The 26,252-nt window shown below is 35.6% G+C and overlaps 1 protein-coding gene across 11 annotated transcripts in view; it reads left to right on the top strand.

Annotated features, from left to right (window-relative positions):
* The window catches only part of DISC1 (DISC1 scaffold protein), a 320,664-nt gene that overhangs the window by 90,855 nt on the left and 203,557 nt on the right, over window positions 1-26,252 (top strand). For 10 of the 11 annotated variants that reach the window (XR_014882141.1, XR_014882142.1, XM_085219744.1 and 7 more), the window contains exons 8-9: window positions 2,131-2,233; window positions 14,040-14,228. Coding sequence is in view for 9 of the 11 variants with exons in the window: in XM_085219744.1 (XP_085075870.1) it covers window positions 2,131-2,233; window positions 14,040-14,228 (292 nt within the window). In the remaining 2 variants the exon portion in view is untranslated. The remainder of the gene's footprint in view (window positions 1-2,130; window positions 2,234-14,039; window positions 14,229-26,252) is intronic. The other variant, XM_085219747.1, reaches the window with a different exon arrangement.

The following is a 26,252-nucleotide window of genomic DNA, read 5'->3' as shown; positions in this document are numbered from 1 at the left end:
CTGGAGCAGAGGAGGGTGTGAGCTTTGTGAACGTTCATCATTATTGTTAGCTAGGAAATAAATTTTCCTCAGAGGCTGAAAAAGCTGCTGTAACAAATAATGGTAGTTGCTGTTAGGGTAAAATAATTGGAAAAAATTAAAGGAATTGGACCTCATAGATTAGAATTGATGTAAAATAGAAGCAGGGCTATTAGTTTAGAAGACGTTAAATTATTTTGCCTCTCTCCGTCTTTTGTTTAATTTTGTTGGACTATTCCATATGATAGCTCTGAAGATTAATGTTTTTCATTTATCTGCAGAATACATGTGATGTAGATACACTCAGAGGCTCAGTAATGTATTTATCTCATGTTCCAGAAGAATTATCTCTGAGTTAGAGTAACCTTTCAGCCTTTGGTTCCCTGCATTTGGTCCATTAATAAAAAGTGCCAGCAAGCTTCATTCTGACAGTAATGCTTATAAAGTGCACAGTGTTCACTGGAAACTGTTTAAACCTCCTCCCATTTTATTTTGCATAATTGCCAAATGTCTGTTTAGTGGTAATGACTTTAAGTTACTACCAGCATGAGATGTATTCATACAGTTTTCCTAGAGCTGAAAGATTCCCAATCTAATTGCAATTCACTGAGCCATTCAGTAACCCCTAAAGAGAGAACACTGCTTAGAAGGAAGTCATTAAAAACTTTAAGATTTGTTTTGGAGATGTGAGACAGACATGGCCTTTGGGTTCTGTGGGCACATTTATTCACCTCTGACAGGTTTGGGTTATTTTAACATTTAAAGTAAATCAGTAGGCAGGTCAATGAGAAGGAAATATTGAAATAAAGTGAAATACCTGGAAACTGAAAAATTATAATTAATGCAAAAGTGACATGTGTTTTTAAATTAATAGGAAGATTCTGAATTGTTTACAGACTTGGATGATAGATCTGTTCATTCAAAAACCCCATGATCCATCCATAGTTAATGGATAGTCTCAGCTAAAGTAAGAGTATATTCACCCCTTAGTAAGATTTACAATTAGTGCTGTATCTGAATTATTATCTTTCAATTATGCAAACAGGTAAGCCATGAGAGCTGTAAGGCTCCTAAAAAGCAGAATAAGAACTGTGCTTTTGTTAATATGCATGGAATATACACATGCTTTGGGAAAAAATATCAGGAAGAGCAGGGAAACATTCCTCTGGAGGTTTCATTTCACATCTCATCTCTTCACAACTGTCCTGTCTCTTTCTTCATTATTGCTTTACCCTTGCTTCCAATTAATGCAATGTTTTTTCAAGTGTCAGCTACAGTTCTGAGCAACTGCTTGATTTCTGCCTTCAGAACAAGAGTATTGGCCTTAACTAGGTGAGGGATTTTTGTTCATTTTGCTTTTCTTCACAGTTGGTGCGATATGGAGTAAAAATCAACGCTTCTGAATACTTAGTGGTTATATTATTTGTGTACAGTGTATGTAGTCATTCTGAGGTGACAGTACAAGTCAACTTCAAGTACATAAACAGTTGAGCTACCTTTCTTCTCATCTCTCTCTCTCTCTCTCTCTCTCTCCATATTTCAAATACCAGCCATGATTAATTGCTGAAAGATGTCCATAGTCAAACCTGAACCCAATTCAGCTGTGTCTTCTGGTGGTGAAATGAGGTGTTGAGCTGTTACTGCCTTTTCAGGAGCATGGCAGCTACTTTTTCTCTTTTTCATTAAGATACGTGGCAACAAGTTCTGTTTGAAAGTCATTGTGTATTCTGAGTTACGAGGTCTTAAACTCCAAACATTGGTTCATTTAGATTCTACTCATTCCAAGCATCACTGCTAATTTTGAAAATGTACGGAGTTCATTGGCTGGCTTATCTTCTAAATACAGCCTCAGTGCCTAGTGGTAAAGCACGTCCTCTCCTATATGGATAGCTAATGTCACTACTCTATTTTTTAAGAGAATGTGTGGTAAGCCTAGAAATTTTGATTCATCTTTGATACTTCTGTGAAGACATCACTTTTTATTAAGTTTCTTTACTTTGCTGTAGGATGTTATGTCATGTCTGTAAACCAAGAACATTTGAAGCTCCATTTAAATTGCCTTATATTTGTACTTGAATGAATTATATATCATGCCTGTCTACCTCAATCTAGGTTTGCACGACTCAGAAACTCTGCAATACTTTAAGGAAGAAAGTGAATGATATTGAGATGCAACTACCAGCTCTACTTGAGGCCAAAATGCTGGCTGTATCAGGTAAGTTTTAAGTTCTGAGAAGGGCTGACCTTGATGAGTGGCACATTAAACCTTTATATAGCTGAACCTTCTTGGGAAAAGTCATTGATCTATGCTTATATAGATCCCTTGGAGTCATAGCAAGCAAGGAAGGCTGTATCATGCCTTCCTTAAGGTACTTCAGGCCTCTCTCCACAGATGGGAACTACTTGTTAAGAGATTACTGTGTGGTAGACAGTAAATATGCAAAGAACATGATGTTTTTTCATTTTCCATAAGTGAAATTGGTAAATAATAATAGCTGCTTGCTTTTTTTTTTTTTTAACTTTGATTCTTGGACTTAAGTTAAATGCCTAGAGCTCTCAAGCTAATGGTCATAATAAATTTATGACAAAGGTGCAGATAAGTGAACAACTAGTGTTCACAACATAAAAGCCATTTGGTCATTGGAGCACTTGTGCATGCTATTTACAACCAGTAAAACATTAAGATGTCATTACAGAGTGACTCGTGACAATTTTACATGACAGTTATTTGGGACTACTGCACTGTTTACTAAGGAAAGAAAGCAAAGCACACCTATTTCTCTGTTTGGAGAGGTGACTTTAATTCAGTGAACTGTTTGCAGATAATATGTATATAGATGTTTCTAGTTTACTCGTCCCTCAGAGGAAGCTGAAAAGAAGAAAATTCCTTAGGTACAAGATATTTTTCCACTGTTACACTTAAGAAGAAAGGGCAGGGGACTTTTAATGTGTCAAAATGACTTGTAGCTGTCTTATGGTTGTTTACCTTCTCAACTAGTTATGAGAATCTTATACCTCTACATTGAATTATTTTCAATTGAAACTTTGTGCAGTATCACATGATTTGTCTGTGAGAAGTGGATAATGTCAAATTTCAGCAAAATCCGAAAGGAAACTCAAGTCCAGATCTTTTGATGGTGCTGAGTGTAGCCACTTTCTTTGGCTTTCATGACACCTTTCAAAATAGAAACCCTATTTTTTTCTGTGTTCACCTACAAGGTAAGCTGAGCAATTACTCTTCTCTGCCCCTTAGACTGTTTGAGCCATTTCATGACTTTCTTGGGAATACAATAGCCCAAAAACTGAATCTGCAACTGCTCCTTCTTGCCAGCAAGAAGTGGTTGGCCGGAAAAGATGCACTTCAGTTTGAGACTTTAAGAGAGTAAATAATTACTTGAGTACTATTTCCAAAACATTTGTGACAATATTTTGTACTTGTTAGCTCTTAAGAGAGGTTGATTGCTTCAGAGATGAATTCAAGAGTCAATTTAATGCTGATGCTTCTACAAAATGCTTTTTTACCACTGTGACCATAATTGTCTTTGCAAGCTTTTTGAAAAATATTGGTACTACTTCTTGCTGATGATAAGGAGCAACATTTCTTTTTTTTCTTAATCTGAAAAACTCTTTATTCAGGGGAATTTCAATGACTAAGCATTACAATCTTAAATTGTTGTTAAGGTAAAATTCTTTTATTATCTTTCTGAAAGTCTCAACAGGATTTGTGTGTTTTTTGCTATGTAAGTTTATACCCAGCATCTTCCATGACTGTGTTGAACAACTTTTGATATTGCCTTCCCATTCTGTCCAAAGTTTTTTGTAGGAAACGATACCCACTATTACCATGTTCTGAATTTGGTGCTACAAATTAAAACATATGAAGTCCATCTGAGTGTAAACAACTGCTATTTTACAGTGTGAATGATAGAACTAGGAGCCAGTTGGGATCTTCTACAACTGAAAAGCTCTGAGCTTTTCAGTTAACATTAACATACATTTTTATACAGTATAAATCTTTTTTTTTTTTTTTTTTTTTTTTTTTTTACTACAGTATATATAAAAGTAAATCCAAAAAGTGTGAAGTCCAATTGTATTCTGGTGTAGTAGATGATGGAAAGCAATGATACTGAGAAGAGAGGGTTGTTTGTTCGTTTTGTCTTTGGATGGCTTCTTTAGAGTGAGGTTTCAGGTGGAGGCTTTCTCAAGAACATCTGGGAATTGGTTCTCAATCCTGGGCTTGCTGATGAAGAAACTGTCTGGACTCATATGCAAGGAGTAGTTTGTCTGAACTGTATGGGACTGTAAAATAAAAGGCACATTTAAGATCAAAAACCATTACAGATAATTCGCGTCTTAAATAGTGTCTACTGACATCAATGTGAGGGCTTTGACTTAATGTGTAGTTCTCAAGACTTAATTATTGTCTCCAAATCTATCTAGTCTGGATAGCTTTCATTTCTAGTTTACACTGGGAGGCACAATTGTATAGATGTGTTGTACGTTGTACCACAGTTCTTGGGTTTCTCTCTTGGAAAAAATGTGGGATTTCAATTATAGCTTTGCAGAAGCACCGTGACTTTAAGTCTGTAAGTGAGCTGCTTTTTAGAAATGCTTAGAAGTGTAAAGGAGGAGAATAATGAAGCAGGCTATGTGCCTTAGATGTGTGTGCATGAAGAGAATGAAGAGAATTTAAAAGAAAAAAGATGAACTTCTGGCATACCATCAAATGTGAATTGATATTGCAGAGATTTGGTAGAAGAAGCTGAGATGTGTAGCTTCAGCTAGTTACAAATTATAGTGTATTGTGACAGGCAAGCAGAGGAAAAGGTATTGCATTGCATTTAAAAAAAAAAAAAAAAAAAAAGCAAATGCAAAAATGTATCTTCTGAAGCTAGGGGCAAAGATGTGAAACAATGTAATTTAATGCCCCTGTGTGAGAATACTCGAACAATGTCTTGTTACTATTGTATCAGAAACAGAAGGTAACTGGGGCTCTCTGGTCCAACTAGTAGTAGAGTTGAAAGCCTGGACTTAAAAATAGTAGGTGCTTGTTCCTGACAGGTAAGTAATGCTAAAATGTGAAGAAAGCATCAAAGATGATTAAGCAAGGTAGTGAGCTGTGGTGAAGATAACTTCTTTTGCAGGGGGCAGGGAGGTAGGAAAAATGCGTACAGGGGAGCAAGTAATTTAGATCTCATTTTTGTAGCTGGAGGGAACTGGTTGAAAATCAAAGGTGAAAGGTAATTTTGTAACAGTGGCTGCTGCAATTTCTTTCACTTGTATTAAGAAATTGGCTAATTATATTTGATGTAATGGCTCTCATTTGTGTTAAAGCAGAATAGTATGCAACATATAATGGAATGACAAAAAAAAAAAAAAAAAAAAAAAGTGCTCTGAGGACTGGAAAGCTGAAAAGAGATTCTTAAGGAAAACAACCAAACAAAAAAACAAACAAAAACACTTTAGAGCACAAACTTCTAAAAATCAGAAAAGACAGGATGCGGGTAGTAAGAAAGAGGGTCAGGAAGGAAAAATTTGGTAAATTCAGAAGAGAAAAAGGGGAGAAGGAGATAAAATAGCTGTTTTTGGTGTGTTTTTGGTGTGTTTTTGGTGTTGTTGTTTTGCTTAACAAGGCAAAAACAATGAGCAATGAATAACACAGAGAAAACTGAAGTACTTAGGTCTTGTGTATTCATGTGTCATGCATAATGTCATGAATGGTATCTCTTAAATAAGGCATAGTTAAGAAATAAGTCTCAACCTTAAAAGTACTGGCTATCATTTAAGCAAGATATTGCATGTAAATATCCCCTGAAATGTTAGTACTAAATTGTGAGAAGTGAGAGAATCTTCAGTAGGGAAATATGCAGCTATTTAAATCATAGAATCATTAAGGTTTGAAAAGACTTCTAAGATCATCCAGTCCAACTGTCCACCTACCACCAATATTGCCCACTACACCATGTCCCTAAGCACTATATCTACCTTTTCCTTGAACATCTTCAGGGATAGTGACTCCACCACTTTTCTGGGCAGCCTGTTCCAAAATGCCTCACTGCTTTTTCTGTAAAGTATTTTTTTCCAAATATCTGATCTGAATCTCCCCTGACACAACTTGAGGTTTCCCTCTCCCCTTATGGCTGTTACCAGAGAGAAGAGGCTGACCTCCATCTTGCTACAACCTTCTTGCAGGTCATTGTAGAGAGTAATTGGGTCTCCCCTGAGCCTTCTCTACTTCAGACTAAATGGGCAGCCTTGGAATAGTACAATAGTACAAAATACAAAGGGAATTATTAATTGTGCAGTAATATTTTATTTTACTGGGCATACTTTTCATTTAGTCTTGGAAACATTAGGCAAGGATAAACATTATTTCTGCTTCTTTACCGTAGCGATTAGATCAGTCAGATAATTTCCTCAAACAACGATACTGACAATCTGCAAACAACTGTTTTCTTTTAAGCAGATGTTACATTGTCTTCGTTTAACACAGCATTTCCCCCCAGGAACAAGTTAGTTTTAAAGGCTTTTGGAGCAGTGTCAGAGCAAAAAAGTAACTGAATGCAATTACATGCGACTGGGTTGGTGTATCCCCATAGTTAAGCTAGGTAAAATTAATGTATTAATACTTTATTTTCTTTTCAGAGCTTTCATATGTGTGGTGATATGATGGTTTGGAATGCATGATATATACCTCAGCCTTTAAGAACTACCTGAATTGCTTTGGAAAATACTAATGTTCTATGTGTACTGCACTTTCTGTTGCAGTTACAGTGATTTACAGTATTGATGTATTTACACCAGAATATATGCAAATAATATAGCTAGTCTTGTTCTGATAGAAAAGTACCAGCATAAATGCAGTGTAAGCATAGCAATTCTGCCATTTCTGTTGCTCCAATACCTTTAATTTTAAGACTGTGTAATAAAAGATTCTGTGCAGACACTAGAGATGATGCCACGTATGTACAAGTTCTTCCTCGCTATTATTTCTTCTTTGAAAGAAGTGTAAAATTAAATTTAGAGGAGGAACAGAAAAGAATTAATGTTCAGATTTTTGAAGGCTGTAGAATAAATATAGCAGACTAATGGCATTATGATGAGATTTCATAAGAAAACAAACAAACATAATCTCTATTATTGAATGTTCAAAAGCTATTTCTCTCAATAGTTAAAATTCAGGACATCTATATAAGCAGCTCTTCAAGTTCTGATTGGCATTTGCCTATTGTGATAAATAACTTTGAGTTAATATTCCTGAGATGCTAGTCAAGAATTTTTCTCCAAACATAGCTGGTAGAATCTATTATATTGTTTGCTGTTTTGAAGTTAGTAGCTTTAGCTAATTATAAGTAACAAGTACTCTTTATTGCATGAGATTTTACTGTTGATGTACACATTTATAAATAATTTTTGGTAAAATCTTTTGGGTTACCATCTAATAGTTGGATTGCTATTTTTTGTTGCTGTTGTTTTGTTTAATTTGACAAACAAATGAGGAAAAACACCCTAATTGTCAGTGCTTGAAAACCTGTGTGCAACTGTTATAGTAATTACTACTTACAGGAGCTCTTAACGTGTTTATAAAATGTCTGTCATCAGCTACAGGAAAAATATGACAGTACACAATACTGTGTTCATTCTGCTAGCATTGTGGGTGTATTTAGCACAAAATCTGGTGGGATCAAATAAATCTAAAACATTAAGAAAAATTCAGAAAGTTGATACGTAAGCAACTGTGACTATAACCTCAGAAATATTATTAAAATTTGTTTTCTACTATAGGCTCTTTTGTATGAAGTCAAATAATATGTGAGAGGGTGCATTTCTCATTTTTTCCTCAGTGAGAAATTAAGAAATACGACGGGAGCTGTAACCTAAAATACATTTTTCAACATCGTTTGGTCTATTTTCTGTATGTCAATAAAGTAGATTGTTTGATATATATTGCAATTTGTTCATATATATACAAACATGTATACACATGCACACATACAATAACTATATGATTTTTTTTCCCCTCTTGAGGATGTGTGACAGCCTGGAATCAGATAGCCAGAAAGCACCTAGTGGGTAGTTAACAAAATGTGAATGAAAAATGGAAGGTGCTATGTACTTATCTATGAGATGCACATCATTAATTTTCCTTATGTCTGCAGATACAAATTAAGTACAATCACAGAAATTAGAATGAGTGACTTCTTAAGTAGTTTGAAATATATATATATATTTATATACTCATATATATATATATACACTCATATATATATATATATATACACACTCATATATATATATATATACACACTCATATATATATACACACACTCATATATATATATACACACACTCATATATATATATATATATATATACACACTCATATATATATATATATATATATATACATACATATATATATATATATACTCATATATATATATACTCATATATATATATATACTCTTATCTGTACTGGTAGGAGATTTTGTCATCATTTTATTATTATCTCAATCTCTATTTCATTAAATATCTGCAAATACATCTGAACAATTGGAAATGCTGTAGGATGATTTCCAGCAGTACAATAAAAAGTGTAGAAGTGTAGCTTCTAAACAATATGACATGTATTCTAAACACAAAATTTAATGCTGGCATTGTTGTTTCTTTGCCTACTCAGATGCTGATTTAGGCCAAGTTCTGATTGGCTCAAAGAGCACTATATGCTACAGAGAAGACATGTCCTTTGGTCTATACTGACATCTACCAGCCTGACTGCCGTTACCAAAACATGCAGACCCAAGGTTGAAAATGTGGATGTCTTGTTTTCATGACTATTGCTTTTTGTCACTTCATGCAGGTTAAGTGTGGTCACGAAGTTCTCAACAAGATGTTGATATATTCCCTGCCATGCTGCATACTGTTTTTAATGTTTTCTTCTCAAAGGCAGTAGTGATCCTGTTTGTATATTTAAGTTTTGAGAGGGGCTGTTTGGTAACAGCTGGAAAACTTGACTAGTGTTAGAGACAAGAATACCAAGGCCCCTTTGTATCTTCTCATATAGGCTTAATTTTTTTGGTGAATTGGAGTTTTACGGAGACCTAAGTCTTGTCAGATTGCAAAATTGCTTCTCTGCAGTTAGCATCTTACTTTTGGCAGTGGTCTGGATTGATGCCTCAGAAGCATATTGAGATTGGTTCTTCATCACAGAATCATGGAAACACCAAGGTTGGAAAAGACCTACGTGATCATCCAGTCCAACCATCCACCTATCACCAACAGTTCTCACTGAAATTCATGCTTGTATCACATCCTGCTCCAGCATACAGCGCTGTGTATTGGCATGTGTTCCCACAGTGATCAGTTTATGCCCCATCCAAGTGTCTTGCTACAAGTTATGAACTTTCTGAAAAGCCAATTAACCCACTTAAAAATATAACACTAGTGAGCTCCAAAGCTAAGTCCTTAACAGTCACATAGGCCTAAGAAAACTACGCTATTTGTCTTTTTATCTTACATCCAAATGAGATTGCCAGATGTTATTGACTTTCAGTGAAAAAGGTAAGTTGTAGTAGCTGAAACTCCAAAATGATATGTGACCAGACAGCAGAAAATCATTGCTTCTGTTCCAACAGTCAATGAGCCATGCAGAGACTTACTCTCTTTTTCTCCTGTTACCTAACCTGCTCTCCCTGGAGGGAGGGAGAGTGGAATAATCTTTCTGGCAGTTCTTTTTCTGGATGGGCAGAGCTGTGAAGGGTTGATGCTTTCACCCATGGGAAGATCTCTGGAAAGGATGCAAGAAAACCTCCTGTGTAGACTGTAGAATGGGTTAGTGTTGTCCCTCCTACAAACTGTCCAGGAGAACATGATGACAATCCCCTGAATTTCAGTGTAGGCACTTTTAGTACAAAAATCTAGGTGACTTGCTTCTTGGTTATGTTGGTAAAAAGAGCATGGCGGTTTCATGAAGCCTTCTAGATAACGAAGATTTGGTCTGGGCTGTTCCCCTACCCTCAATTGTGTGGAGGAGAGGCAAGGGCAAGAGAGAGGGGAGATGAGCTGATCGTATGCTCATCTCTCCCAGTGCAGGCACCAGAGCATCAAAGGAACCTTGTGGTCACTGGTCTCTATTGCTCTTTAAAACAGGTTACATCTCAGTGTTGATGAATTACCAACTTCCAAATCTCTGACCTTTCTCCTCAAGGTTTTTGTGCCTTTTCTCATTGATAATTTTCACTTGAATCTTTGAATTGTTAATCCTGATTTAATTTATTAATTTATTTAATCAATGATGGATTTCTGAGTTGCTGCTCTTTGGTGACTGATTAGACCTGGTACAATAGGCTTTCTAAGGCAGAGAATTCCTCTTCTAAATGTATGTTTTGGGGTCTGCCTACTTCTAAATGGATTATCTTATTTCACCTTTCAGGATCATATCAATTATTTCAGTAGCATTTTGCTCCCTAAATATGTTATTACTTGAAAAAAAATAATTGCATAAATACACTGCCACTACCTCCAAAATCTTATATTCCTCTCATGATTTTACGTGTGTTCTCTTTTCTTTGTGGGAAGCTAAATGATATTTATTTTCTTCAGGTTTTGTTCTGGTTGGAATTGGTTTGTATTCTCACGGGGTGGAGAATTTTCAGGCTTGAATTCCAGTGCCTTTTGATAAATAGCATGGTGGTGAATGCCCTAAGCTAAAACATGGATTTTCACTTCTTTGTGTCATTAAAGGTACCATTAGTCTATGAAGGATTAGCTTATAGGTAATGATAAATACAGACCAGTTTCTTTCCTACATTGCTCTGAATGTCTGGTACGAATGCTTCAGTGTTATGCAAAAATTGTTCCTTTGCTTGTATTTTAATGAATATAGTTTCAGTAGGGTTGGCACAGACCTCCCTGCTTCAAGCATAAATAATGGAAACTATGACTGTACATACTTTCTGGCATAAATATAAGAAAGACTTAGAGCAAAAAAGACCGCATTATTAACTTTGTCCTATGTTTTGAAGACTTCAAAGGATATTTTTAGTCAATTTGTTACTGGCAAATATTATCAAATTAATAAGATGTTAGTTTGAGAGTAATATGTGGGCAATGATCTGCTTGATAAAGGAATATTTGATGGTGTAATTACGCATAGAAAAAATATATGTGTGCAGAGTGTCATTTAGTTGTTGTATGTGGCCATACTAGTAGAATTTTCAGAAGAGAGGAAAACAATCTAAGTGAATTGTTGTATGCAATTTAATTTCACAATGAATAGAATTATATGGCTACTTTTTTTCCTGGGTATATTTTTTCTTTTTTCTTTTTTATTTTTCCAGTGTTTTGCTCCATTTGGCTGGTGTTTTTTGTGTTCTCATCAAGCCAGTGGAGCTTAGCTGATCTTACTGTCTGTAGGGGTAAGGAGATGAAGGATGAGTGAGAGAGCTCTAGAGGGCAAGATTAAGGAGGAAATTTTGGCTTTTGTTGCTGTCTTCAAAGATAACTTTGAGAAGCTAAATTTTACTGTGAAATGTACGTACTCAGCTCTGTTTGACAGTGTACTGTTAGCATGCTGTTCAACCTGCTCAGAGCACTGTGGTCTTCAAATTAATTGAAAAATGAAAATGATGTTTCAGTGCTAAGCTCATAGAAATATGAGTTTGTCCAAACAAAGGTGAATAATTTTGAATTTTATTATAATCCCAACTTCATGTGGTTCCTGGAAAGGAAATCCCTGCATTACATTGGAACAGGCTGCCCAGGGAGGTGGTGATGCTATTGTTCCTGGAGTTGTTCAAGAAATGTGTGGATGGGGCACTGAAGGATATGGTTAGTGGATGTGGTGGGGATGTGTTTGTGGTTGGACTAGATGATCTTAGAGGTCTTTTCCAAACTTAATGATTCTATGATTCTAAAAGTTATGACTAACTTTTTCATTTGATATCAGCCAACTAGTTCTCCCAGTGGTATGGCTATATAAAACACAGCTTTGAGTGTTTGATAAAGCAGTGGGTTTTTTGTTCACTTAGGTGAAATACAATTATTTTACCAAAAAGGGGAATTTTAACATTTTCATATAAGTAAGTAGAACAAAATATTTTAACATGTCTGAAGATTATTTCTAAATCCAAAGTGACTTTGTCTCTTAAAGATCCCAGGAGGGCATGTCTTTTAATGCTGGCAGCTAGGGGTTGTGCATTAATTTTTAAATCAACCTTCTTATGGCATTTAGAAAACAGTTATTTTGGTTGCTGATTGAGGTCAGAAGCTCACTGATGATACTTATGTTGCATGAGTTTGAATATGCTTTTCTGAAATTTCACTGCAGACTTTGACATCTCTGCTGTCAGGAGAAGCTGTATCAGGCAGTTTTGGCTTCTGGGCATGTATCTGTTGCTATTTTCTCATAGCCTCAATTTTGATATCAACTATCCCTCTGGGAATTAAGATCCATTTAATATGTATAAAACTTTCATATAAAATATCATACCTTTTTCCTTGCTGTCTTCTGAAACGTAAGAGAAGTTCCAGATTCTAATGAAAAATTTCTTGCCTTCATGTTTTATTAAGGCTCTTGTGCACTGATGCTTGGGATGAGTTCAGGTGAAATAAAGGCACACTGCTTAATTATTTGTCTTGTTGCCTTAGAAACATCTGAATATCTGCTTTTTTTTCCTGGCAATTTTTTGTGATGGTCATGCTTATCTTCTGCTGTGTTTTGTCCATTTGGAAATGTGGTGCATAAAGATATTACACTTGCCCTGTTGTTTCTTCATAAATGTACTGGCAAACAATAAGATCCTACTGCTTGTAAATAGGAAAATAAATAAATTATAATTATTTAATTTCATAATTCCTTATAAGATAGAACTGGCAAACTGTCAGAGGAGCAGGAATTAGGGATGTTTTGAAGAAGAAATGATAACTTTAAGGAAGGAGGGGTTTGCTGAAACTGTTACCTTGATGACTAAATAAACAATAGCAAAAAAGGCAGTTTTTAGCAGGGCTTAATCTTTAGACCTGAATGATTTGATACATTCTTATCCAAAATTTTGAGAAGTGCAATCTTCTTGTGGTATGTCTGTCTTCATATGACTACTTGAATTTTCAGCAGTGTCTTTCTTCAAGGAGGATCATTGTAGTTAATTGACAGAAGTGTTTCCATTCACTCTTGTGCTCTGGAGGAATGGAGCCACTCTCAGCTTTTAGCCATAATTTGTGGTCTTCTGATATGTATAAGTACTTGCACCTTGTTCTTCCTACCCTACCAAAGAGAAGTAGCCAGCAGGCAGATGTTAAGTGGCAGATGTTACTAATGTGTGTAATCAAAACCAGCTAGGAGTTGAACTTTTGATTCTGGATCACTATCCAGAGGGCTTGAATATTTTTTTGGAATTTCCTGAGCAAAGTAAGCAGGCAACGCTTGAGGTGTTCTACCACCTCTGAGGCTTAGGAACAGACAAAAGCAGAGAGTCTTGACTTTAAATATGTCATCTCAGAATTTTTTTCTGAAATTCTTTACAGCAGTTGCTTTTTACCTAATAAATATGATATCACTTTCTGGTGCTTGGGAACAACTGCACTGTGCTTCTTTGCTCAAAGAGGATTATTTCAGAGTCCAGCAGATTGATGGCAGTCGTTGTAGAAGTGTGACAAGTTGAGGTGTTCTCCGAAACATGAAAATGGTCTGACAGGTGACAGCACAGTAATCAGTATGTTTCAGTATGAATTTTCTAAAGTATAGACTTAAGGAATAAGCGTTCTCCAAGAATCTTAACTTTCTATGACTTTAGGTATGCTGTAGTTATGACTTTCTTAATCTGTTTACATAATAGATACTTGGAAAAAAAGACTGGTTTGCTTTATTTCCCCCTTTTTTTCCTCTCCCAGTTTGGTCTTATTGCTGTTGGGAACTATGATTGCTTAATTTCCCTTGTTTGCTGTGTAACTTACTGATGTTACAAGTGTCTCTTTTATTGTCTCTTTGCTCCCTCTCCCTGCAACCCCCCAAAAATATGCAGGTAGTAATTTTGGTACTGCTAAGGATCTGACAGAAGAAATAAGATCATTAACATCTGAGAAGGAAGAACTGGAAGGACTTCTCAGTGAGCTTCTAGTTTTGAGTGCCCAAAACATCCGGAATCTAGAGAGAATTAAAGATGATTACAACAAACTGAAGCAAGAACTTGAACATGGAGAGACTGCCTTTGGTAAGTAGTTCACAGGCTGTTCCAGCTTTTGCTCTGTCACAGACATCTGGAATTCTACTGGCTTTGACAAAACCATCATGCATTTACAAAACATACAGATTTTCAGAAGAAAGCTTGGCCAGAACTTAGATAAGCAATGTGGTAGATAAGCTTTCATCTGTTCGCTCTGGAGAAGTGTGTGCTCAGGGAGAGAGGGGATATCCTAGCAATATACTGCTTTTTGAGATCTATCTTAACCCAATTCTCAGTACATTTTTTTCCAAATCCCATCAGAATTATAGTGATGATGATAATGTGCATGAATTCATAATGTGCATGAATTCACATACAGAAAAACATATGCAGTCTTCTATGTGCTGACAGTAGGTGGTGTTGGTTGTAACAACAGTGCAATCTATTTAATAAATCTCTGGTAATGGCTCTGAATGAATGAGGTGTGATAGGTACATGGTTCTGAAGGAAAGAGTTATCTTCTTAAACTTATGCTTGAAGTGGTTTTAAAGCTTACCAAACAATGCTTGCATACAAACACAAAGGCAGTGTGCTGAGGTGGCACTGTTGTGATGGACTGGGGAAATTCTCTGCAATTACTGGGAAAGCTGCTGACAAATTAACAAAATAGCAAAGCCGCTATTAGTCTTGGATTACCCTATTTTCTACTGTTCCACTTCCTGAAGTTCAGCAGATAAAACGGGCTTGTTACTTGATTAAATGAAAAGGCTGAATAACAGTTAATTGCAAATATAGTTACTATAGGTACCTCTAAATAGATAAGTATAAATATGAGAGCTATTATGAAGCTTTAGAGACTTGAAATTTCTTTCCTTTTTCAGAATTTTATGAGCAGTAGATCGGTTGGGAAGAGGAAGAGTGCCTGTTTCTGAAGCACATGTAGACTCTTCATAGGGAATTGGACAGGCAGAGGTACCTTAGAAACAAAGTTTCTAAGGGCTGTAGTTTTTAAAAGTATAGAAAAATAAACACACGCACAGATTAGAAATTGCTTTGTTAGAAACTAAGTGGCTGTTTAAACAATTTTTTTATCTTTCTGGTTCCTGATAGTAGTGTGTAATTACCTAAGCCATGTGATCCAAACTCAGAAAAGAGAAAACAGAAAGAAAACACATCAGATGGTGTTTCCTCATCACCTAAAATTGCAAATCAGTTGAAGGGGGGAGTATTCTGACTTCCAATCTGTCCATTCTGTTTTTCCTTTGTTTCTCAGACAATTAAATCTCCTCTAATCCATACACACTTCTCATTTGTGTTTTTCTTCAGCAACATTTCAAACAAAACCTTTGCAAGAGTATTGCTGAAGTAACAAAATTGTTGGAAGTGCAGAAACTCTATTTTTTTCCCCTTTGCATTTGTGTAACTGTAATGAGATTTCCTTTAGGTATGACCTCTACTGTCCTAAAATTTGTGAAAATAAATTGCAAAGCACTTCATGTTTACTGCTTGGATTGTTTTTTAATTTATTATAATTCTGTAGGCATAAAGAGAAATTTATTCCTTCATAAAATAACTTTACCAAGCACAAAATGGTCAGAGATACATAAATTGAAATCTAACATATTCTAATTTTCTTGTCCATGACCTCCTTGCATGTATTCTGAAGTGTTTTCTTCTTAAAAGTATGGAAACACTTCTAGGTTTGAAACTGGTAGCATGAAATTAGTACTACCATGTTTAACTGAATAACAGCATTCTGATACACTCTAGAAAACTGTGAACAGATTGTGTCTTAAAAATGACATCCACTTTTATGAACTGGTTGCTATTTTGTGTGGTACTTTTATGTTTGGAAAATAAAGCATGAAAATTTGGAATAGGATTTTATTGCCATGGCATAATTAAAAGAAAATGTAGTATACTATGATTGAGCAGGTTGTTGCTATAGCTGTTTCTCTGTCTCTTGTTTGGTTGAATGCCACACAGTACTGCCTATGGTGGCTTTATCATGGATGAGGAAGGTCATACCCTTATATGGGATACATTAGGGTGAAAAGAGAGCTGCCAAATGCTGAGAAATACATGTTGCTTTTATACTTGATGTGTTATGCTTGGTTTCGCTGTGATCTGTAGCATTTTCTTTGTTATTTAAAATAACTGGAGAAAATTGAGTTTATTTTTCTGCACTGTGAAAGGTGCACAACTTGAGTGAGGGCTGGAGCACCTCTCCTATGAAGAAACATTGAGGGAGTTGGACTTGTTTAGCTTGTAGAAGAGAAGGCTCTGGGGAGACCTCATTGTGGCCTTCCAGTACTTGGAAGGGGGATGGGGATGGATGTTTTACATAGTCTAGTAATGATACAACCAAGGCCAGAATGCATTGAAACTAAAAGAGGAGATATCTGGATTAGATATTAGGCAGAAATTCTTTAATCACAGGGTGGTGAAAAGCAGGAACAGGTTGCCCAGAGAATCTGGATGCTCCATCCCTGGAGGCATTCAAGGCCAAGTTGGATGGGGCACTTGGCAACCTGATCTGGCAGCCCTGTCCTTTGTCTTTTCTACTAGCTCTCTATTCATAGTTCATAGTCCCCTTGAGGCAAAATTAACCATGCTAATTTAAATAGCAAAAACTAGCAAGACTAGCATGACTGGTTGATTCTTGATATACAGTTGAGATGTATCTGTGATCCATCCTTGTGCAGAGTTGTGCTGTGCTTTGACCTAGCTCAACTTCTTATGAGATAGCTGCCTATCAGCTAGAAGTAGGTTACTGAAAGAAACACGTGGAAAGTAGCTCTAGTATCAGGATAGTGGCATGGTTGAAGTTGGAAAGGAGTCTGGATGCCATCTAGTCCAGCCTCATTGCTCTAACAGGGCCACCAAGTTAACAAAGACCACCTCTAAGTCTCTCAGTCTGTTATTTGTAGGCTTTGGTCTAGTTTAAATACATTAGTGGTTTTAAACATCTTTTGCTGTAGAAAAAAGATGCTTTGTTTTTCTCTTGAAAATGAAGTTAAGGTGGCAAGGTCTGCTGTCACCTCAGTCTTGCTTTTCTCTTGTTTTCAGGCAATAATATTCTATTCACTCCCCTCTTTTGATTTATAATGTCTTAAAACCTTCTGCACAGATATTCCTACTCATAACTATTCCTGTGTAATTTGGCACTTGAACTGTTATCTTTCATGCCTGTCAACTTCTTAAAACTTTTGAGATGTCTTCTACTGAAGATAATACCACTTTGTCTGGGAAGTATTAGACAGCAACAACAAAGGAATGCTGAAATGTGTGTATGTTTGTCTTGTGTATAAATTGGTCAGCTGTTTTTTTTTTTTTTTTTTTACTTCATTACTAATTGTTGATTTTTCACAATAATGCAGGTATAAGGAAGCAGACGTCAAGGGAAGAGACTTAATTGCACAATAATCAGAGCTGGAATTTTAAATAGTACAGATCATTAGCATGCTAATGAATTTTCTCACTTTTTGCCAGCTGCCCAAGTATAAAAGATATTGCAGATGTAGTGCAGTGGCTTTCTATGCTGAGAGCTGTCAGTGTTCCTTATAAAGGAGATTTGAAAAAAATCCTTTCATAATTTTAGAGATGCTAAAAAATGTTTTTCCTATTGGACAATAGAAGCATCAACAACTAACACATTGATTTGTATTTTAAAATGAGTAGTACTGATTTTCCCTTTCCTATAGTAAATTTCTTCTGAGGGAATCAGAAAGCTTCTATAAATGGGATCAACTGTTGTTGATGTTTTACAGTTATGAAAGTCAGACAAATGGGAGTTATGATGTTTTACCTGAAGTGGTGGTAAAACCAAGTTTTATGGTCTAATATTAGATATGGAAGTTGGTCTTGCCTGTGTCAGGGGTGTTGGAGCTTGATGATTCTTGAGGTCTCTTCTAAGCCAAGCTGTTCTGTTTTGAGTAGAATTAATCACTTTCAATAAACAGATTTGAAATGATGTTTTATGTGAGCTTTGAATTTTTCTAGACCACAAAAATTTCTGATAAAAGTACTGGAAATGTTGAGCTTTGCTGTTGACTAAATCTGCCTTTTAAAGTCCAAAGATTCTGTTATGGCAAGGAAGATTATTGCTTTACAGCTCAGAACAGCCATAACCATGCTCCAAAAAAGTGAAACATAATTGCTTCCCTGTCCAGCAAACTGCTGGATTGTACTTAAATATCCTGGCTTTCGCTGATTGGCATTTGCAACCTAGGACTGGAAATGAAATCTACCCTCTTTGTCTCAATTTCCTCATTACCAGTACTGCCTCATTTGCTGAATTCCTTTTCTGGCTGCATTTACCCAATTTTTCAGCGAAAGAGTCTCCTGGTAAATAATGTATGTATTTCACAATCTAATTGCTAGGTTATGCTCACCAAGTCATCTTAAGTAGAATTTCTATACTGAATTAAATTCTAGAGGAAATATAAAATAAAGGCTATCGTGCACATCATAATCGCTTTTTAATAACTCCCATTTTATTTTTAACCATTGTTTAGAAGGTGATGTTTCTACTTTTATTGCTGAACTCTCACTGAGAGTTTTATTATCTAAGAAATTTCTGTTGTAAGTCTTAAAGCTCTTACCAGCCTGCTTGTAGGCTGTCTAACACTATGTGGAAATGAACAGATATATTCATTAAATAATAAATTGGTGGTAGCAGAAGCGTTTCTTAGGAAGCCTTCTTGCACACTCAGTTTTTCTTACTCTTGCTCAATGCACATACTCTGCATGCTTGCACTGGATATTTCTTAGTTTTCTGTCCTGTAACGGAATAGAAACCGTTAATTTTCATTTTCTACATGTTTTTAAGAAATGCATGTATGAACTTATCTTCCTGAAAATAAATTTAGCATATCTACTTGGAATGTATTGCAAAGAATCATAGAAATGGTCGTAGTCCTTTTATAGCCATTGTTGAAGAAGCTGAATACTTGGCCATTATGCAGAATGCAATTTAATTAGTCTGAAACTTAATATCATTTGGACAGCAGAAACCTCTAGTGATGCTGCTTAAAGTAATACTGGCTTTGCAAATGTTTATGAAAAAACAAGTCCTATGTTTCAGAAACAAAAGCATAGCGTGTGATTTACCAAACTATTAATGGTTGTTTAATGCAAATCACTTTTATTTGTTAAATACAGTTTTTTATTCTGGCAGTTTCAATACTGCAAGTTCAGAAGCACATAAAATGTGCTTGCCAGTAGGAATTTTTTTTCCAGTTTAAATATTTACTTTCAAAAATAATTTTGTCCAAATATCGATCCCCAATAGGGAGCAGAATGTCCCTATTTTTGCTCATAAATGATTTTTAACAGATTTTGAAAATGTCTAACAACTGTAACATCTTGTTAGACAACTTTTAATAATTTGAAAACTTATTCATTCAGCAGCAGTCTATGCTGTGATGAAACTCATTCCATGTTTTGTGTTACTGATTTCTCAGGTGATGTTTTTAGCAGTTTTCCTGTTTTTTTTTTTTTCTGCACCAAACAGGCTTTCCATACTGTTTCCACAGTTTGTCCTGTGTCTGAATGACTATCTGATTCTAAACTGAAAAGATAAATCATTTTGTTGTTTCTGTTTAAATAAATTATTTAAGAGAAACCACACAGTGTGTAACAGATGGGCTTCCATGGTAAAGAAGCTGCTGTATGTCCCCTTCTAATTTGAGTGGGGTCGCTGTCTTCCACATGTCATAGCTGTAAGAAATGCTTGCTGTCATTCACATGAGTGGTGAAATGGAATGGCCAATGGATGTGGCCACCTCTCTTAAAGCAATGATCTTGCAAGAGTCAGGCAGCCTTCACTTGAGATTTCACAGAAAGTGTAAAACCCTCAGTGTTGTGCAGGAAATGGTATTGGCAGTGCAGCTGATAGCACCCCTTATTTTGAGCTGATGTTCAGCTGATGCTCAGAAATAACAGCATATAGAGACAGGAAAATAATGAACAAATGAAACCTAAAAACAAGCACCAGGAGAGGGGAAAAAAAAAAAAAAAGTAAGAAAAAGAGAACAAAACAAGAAGCTCAACCTTTCTGAGCTCTTTTTACATTGTATTTGTCAAATGCAGCGTGAGTAATTGCATTCTGCTCACTGGTATTCTTCTACTATTTCATTTGAGAAATTGGTATTTATGTATTTGCTTAGACTTCTACTGTTGTGTATATTATCAACATTTAATTGATTGTGAGTGTGATTCTCATTTTCTTGTATCATCTGTCAGATTAAGTATGGCTACATTGTTTCTTTGGACTTAAAATTCTGTAATAGTAGAGGCCATGTTACAAATTGTTATGAAACATTAAGGATTGAGTCTGGACCAACAGTTTTCATTACAGTTCAGGCTTTCACAAAATCTATATAAAATAAGTGAAAATGCGAGTTGGTTGTTGTGTATTTGTTTGTTTTTTGGAGTAAGTTCTCTAAAAAATAATATTCAAATAGTTTTAAAGGTATTTTTTTGTTGTTGTTGTTACGGAATTACCTTTTTGACAAATGTTAAGTCTATAATTTAGTAGATAAAGAACTATGTTCTGCTGGGCATTTCCTATAACCAAAATGTAAAATATATGTATTTTTTATACATAATTTTTGGCAGAGTTGGAAAGAATGGAAACTAGTCTGTTTTAGCATGTTTCTTTACCGTATAGCTTGAGTCACTTGTGAACTGTGTTAGTTGTGACTATAAAGGTCTGCTTGTCTGATGGTGTTCATGTGAATATGTAAAGTACTTCATTATTTTCACTTAGAGGATGGGGGTTTCATTTATATGAATGCAATGAAGGTATTAAATTGAATCTGACTGCTCTGTATACTTAAATGCAGAAAACATAAAAACTGTGTTAATGCAACTTGAACTGTCATAGTAGCTTAATTCAAAGCCCACTGGTATCTGCAGGAGTCTTTTGATCAGGCCATTTCTATACCGAAGCTGAAAGGTTAGTGCCTCTTCTATTCCTTTCTTCTGAGATATGATGGTGTAAACTTTACTGAAATGTTATACCCATGCAGTATTTTCTTTGTAGACAGCAATACGACCTGATTACATAACATAAAAGGAAACTCCCAAAATGGCCCCGTGTTTGTTCTGTGATCATGGAGAACTGAGTTTAAGTAATAGAACTTATCTGAAGTTTTAGGCTGTCTCTTTTCATGGCAAATTATCTTTAAGTAGAATAAGTAGTAAAGATGACAAGGTTTTCCAAGTTGCAGTGTCACAGAAATTTAGAGTGGCTCTTTTGGAATCATGGAAGTGTAATTTGATGGTGTAAAGTGCTACTGAACAACCCTCTGCTATAATAGAAGCTAGGAATCCAAACTGAGTAACTTTCAACTCTGTGTCATTCAACATGCACACCTTAATGTGCTGCTGTGTGTATAAATAAGTGCAAAGTTCTGAGAGAATGCCTGATGACTTGTTCCTTTACATCTGAAATGCTGTTCCTCAGAGCATTGCTCTTTTGGGGGTAATGACAAATGATTCCTGGTTTGCCATCCGTGTTCTGGATTTCTACCACTTTTTAACGTAGCTCTGCTTTGCATGATTAAGTTGTATTGGAATAAATTTGAAGCAACACAGAAGAAGGAATTTGGAGTCATTTTAGTAGTATGTGAGTATGTGTCACCAGTTCTGATCAACTTCATTTGATTACAGTTCTGTAACTGCATCTTCCTAGGATGCAGATGGGCTCAGATTTGAACGTTCACAATTTGGTTTCTGTTTATCTTATTGTTTTGTGTGGATATCGCCTGCATGTGTTTGGTCAGGACATGTTGGATGGGGTTACAGCATGAGCCTTATGCCATTGGAGTGGATCCTGAAACACTGACAGATTACAAGTATGACGACAGGGTTCTTTATTTTGTAATGTTCATTTCAGTTTTGATTCTCAGTGTCTTGATCAGGAATTCGTTATGTTTTCTTGCACTGTTGACATTGCTCACGTTATGTTAATGTGACGATATTTTCTGTTCCAAAAAATTTGTTCTGTAGGGCATTTGGCCTATTTTGTGGTTTAACGCAGCATCACAGTTGTTCATTTCCCAGTGGGATGAGAGGGAGAACTGGGAAGAAAAAAAAAACCAAAGTAGAACTCTTAAGTTGAGATAAAAATTATTTATTAAGCCAGAGAAGAGAATACTATGACAACGTGTATATATGAACATATATAACAAGTGGTGCCCAAGCAATTGCTTACCACTCCCTAATCGAAGACCAGCTAGCCCAAAGCAGCAGAAGAGAGTGGGATAAACTCCCACCACCTTCAAAACTCCTTCCTCTTGATATCATGTGGTATGGAACATCCCTCTGGCCACTGTAGGTCAGCTGTCCTAGTTCTGTTCTCTCACAGCTCCTTGGGCCCTTCGCTGAGAATGGCCTTGGCTCTGTACAGCACTGCTAAGCAGGAGCTATATAAGCATCAGTGTGTCATCAACATTGTTTTTATCTTAGAACCTAAACATAACATCATACCAAACACGATGAAAAAAACAAGCCTCATTTATTTTCTTTTGAGCATGGGTATGGAAATGGATAGGATACTTAAGGAACTGTGCCAGTTTGTTTTCAAGCAGCACTTCAGTGAAACCAGTCAGGCAGTCATCCTTCCATTAGTCTAAGCAGCCTGCAGATTGAATATGAAAATAGTACAGCATTTTGCATTCAGTTTATGCTTTGGATTTTTGCTTTTTTTTTTCTTTTTCTTTTTTTTTTCTTTTTTTTCTGTAAGAGATAAAATGTTGTTTTGAGATTTTAGATCTCTGATGTAAAACTGATGGCCTGAAACAGGATTACACCATGGCAGAAACAGAGAATTAAACTGTTGATTATATTTTTAGCTACAGATGTCTTTTAGGATATATTTTGTATAAAAAATCTTGCCACACTAACATACTTCCACCCCAAAATTTTCATTCATGAACATTCACAGTAACCTTGAGATACCGTGTACAAATCTGATTCTGTGCCTTATTTAATATATGCAATTTGTGCATAAATCTAAAGATTTATACTTTCTTATGTTGGAGGTAAATTCATGTCAGTGACTAAGTGAAAAGTTAGATAATTTTCTGATACATTTCATCTTCGTTTTGAAATAGACTGGTATTAGTCAGGTACAGCATCTAAGAGTATGAGTATCTAAGCAAAAGAAACCGCTGGGATGTCATTGGAATGGAATTCAAGATGTCGCTCTTATGAAATACATTTAGTTTTCCAGTTTTTGTTCTTAGTGATTGTCAGATAAAGATTAGTCTTTTTTTTTCTGTTTCGTTCTTATTGTTACTTATTGTTTCAAGGATTTCTTTGGGAAGTTTGCAAATACAGTAGTGAAAGTACAAGCTAAGTGAAATCATCTGTTATTATGATATTCTAGAATGACATCATCCTTGTCTGACTTCTCATTTAATGCTCACATGTTTAAAAAGAGTGAAATAACTATCTGCTGTATAGCATTACTCGAATCATATGGGGTTCTAAGCATGCTGCAGATTTTATATACATAGATAAATAGAAATAAAACCCAAACTGGAATGGTGGAAAATATTCCCTGAAAGATGGAGGAGGTATGATTTTGATTAAAAATACAGCTGGTTTTGTCCCCAAAATTATTTTGATACTACATGCATGTATTATTCTAAAGCATGCTATACAGTAAAAAAGCAAAAAACAAAAAACAAAACTTGCCCAATTCTTACCTGTTACTAAGATATAAAAGTGATACAGAGATTATTTGCTCCCAGTATTATTCCAAGGGGGAAATATATTTATATTTCTTGTTTTTATGCTTGCTTTTAAAAAAAAAAAGTTTCTATTAAATCCTAACTAATTACTCTGAGGTAATGTAAACCTTATTACTTACAGTGGAGAGCCCAGTATCTGCTGTTCAGGAATTAAAATTTTTCATCCAAGAATTTTATTCCTGCCTCTGTCCTTGAAGATATAATCTGGGGTAAAGGAGAGAAAAGCAAGGAATTGTTAATGTCTAGAGTCAGGAGATGGAGAGCCGGAGTTCTGCGTCCATCAGTTTGATTTCTGTTTTCCTGGTGCAGGAACAGAATGTGCTTGCTTGTGGTTCACTTGTTTTCTGACGTGGCTCCATGATAAAAAGTGGAGGTAGTGACTGCTGCTTCTGCCATTACATTGTGAAATCTGTGGTCCATGGGCTCAATGCTTAAGCACAGGAGGTCATAGTAGCAGCCTGTAGTATGAGACCGGGAATTTTGCCACCTATAATTACACAGAACCTGTCGTACTTGCACAGGAGGGGCCCAAGTGAGTAGTATTATTTCTGATTACATGTCAAGTTACAGCTGATAGATTAAGAATACAGAAATCGGTTAATTCTTTGTGTAACTAATGCATCTAACTGGATATTCTAAAGAATTTACTTTTGCCCAGTTGTGTTCAAGCTCTGCTTTATTTCTTTATACAAAAATATTATTGTAGGCGGAATATAATTAAAACTTCAAGTGAAGCTAACAGGAAAGAAGATTCAGTCATCATATTTGCAAAAGATATGTTTGGTTTGATATGCATGTTGAAAGCTTGGGTAAAGATAAACAATGTTTGTCAGGCTGCATAAGATTAAACAGTTCATTACCTGTTCAAATTATCAGCTGGAAGACATATTGTATAAATTGGACTACAACTTCTACATGCTTTTGCCTGGATTATACCTCTTATCGTGTGAGGTGCATTGAAATATAATGAACATGAGCTGGAAATGACAGGCTGAATATATGTGTATTTCTGTGCAGATAATCCTATAACCAGATTAGCAGTACTAGTAACACTTTCTCTGCTGTTATTTCTTTCTTCCCAGTTTCTGTATTCTAAAACACTGTATAGGGAAAAGTTATCTAGGTTCAATGCCTCAAAAAAGCAAATAGGCACCAACCATCTACCTTGTGGATTTGACATTAAGAACCTTTGAAAAATATTAAGTTCTGGAGGGGAAAAAAAGGCAGGAATTGCTGATCTCTTGTAATCTTGATATTGAAATATGAATTTGAAAGATAATTTTTAAAATACATGGAATCAGAAATTCTGATACAATTGATATCAGTCAGAGGCTTCAGAGCTGAGTGTTTTACCTCTGGTGTCCTGCTGTGTCAGAATTTACAGCATCCACTTTTGATCTGAGCTGCCTGGATGCAGGTTCTTTTTCTGTCCATGTAAAAAAGAGCAGAACACAGTCAGGAGTTATTTTACTTAGAACATATTTCAGTTTTGTCATAAAACAATAATATGTCTTGCAGTTGGAAGGCCTCTCCTATTGAACAAACCTATTTTATTTTGTAGTCTTTAAGCTAAAATAATGATTGTTTTAGATCAGTGAACTTAGAGCCCCTTGATTCTCACAAAGAATTATCTCAGAACTTTGTTTCTTTGTATCTCTGTGACTTTCTGATTGTCTTAGATGGCATTCTGTGATAGAATGAAGTCAGTACACGGGAGATTAAAAGCTTGGGAGGCAGCTCGAAGAGCTTAGTGTGTCTATTCAGTTCAATAAACAGAAGGCTGAGATCATTTGATGGAAGTCTGCAACTGCCTACTCAAACTTAATGGGAAGATTTTTATGATTGTAGATGAAAATATAAGTGATTACTTCTGATGGCTAGCAATTGGAGCTGACAACTTCAGTTTTAAAATGAGTCCATCTTTTAATGGAGAACAATTAGCTTGTCAGAGTTCATCAAAAATTGTTGCAAATTTCCATACTGTTCTTTTTTTATATATATACCTAATTCCAACTGGATTAATTCAGATTAATCTTGCAGCCCGTGTTTTGTGGATAGCCAGCATAGGTGAATACAATATGCTCTATTAAACTTGCATTCTGGAATTATTGTATTATCAGTATAATGATAACTGGAGAAGCTATGCCCATCTCCGGATTTTTCAAGATGAGTGATATCCAAAGCAGAATGTTAGTAACATTTTCTATCACTGTATTCTATTTTCTATTCACTGTATTCTGCAGGTACTTCTTGTTCTCTTCCTTCTCCTTTTGTTCTTTCATTTTTAATTTACTAACTTCTGATAATT

This window comes from Meleagris gallopavo, chromosome 2 (assembly GCF_905368555.1).
Source record: "Meleagris gallopavo chromosome 2, MGAL_WU_HG_1.1, whole genome shotgun sequence".
Classification (NCBI taxonomy): Eukaryota; Metazoa; Chordata; class Aves; order Galliformes; family Phasianidae; genus Meleagris; species Meleagris gallopavo.
This window is presented reverse-complemented; position numbering and strand designations above follow the sequence as displayed.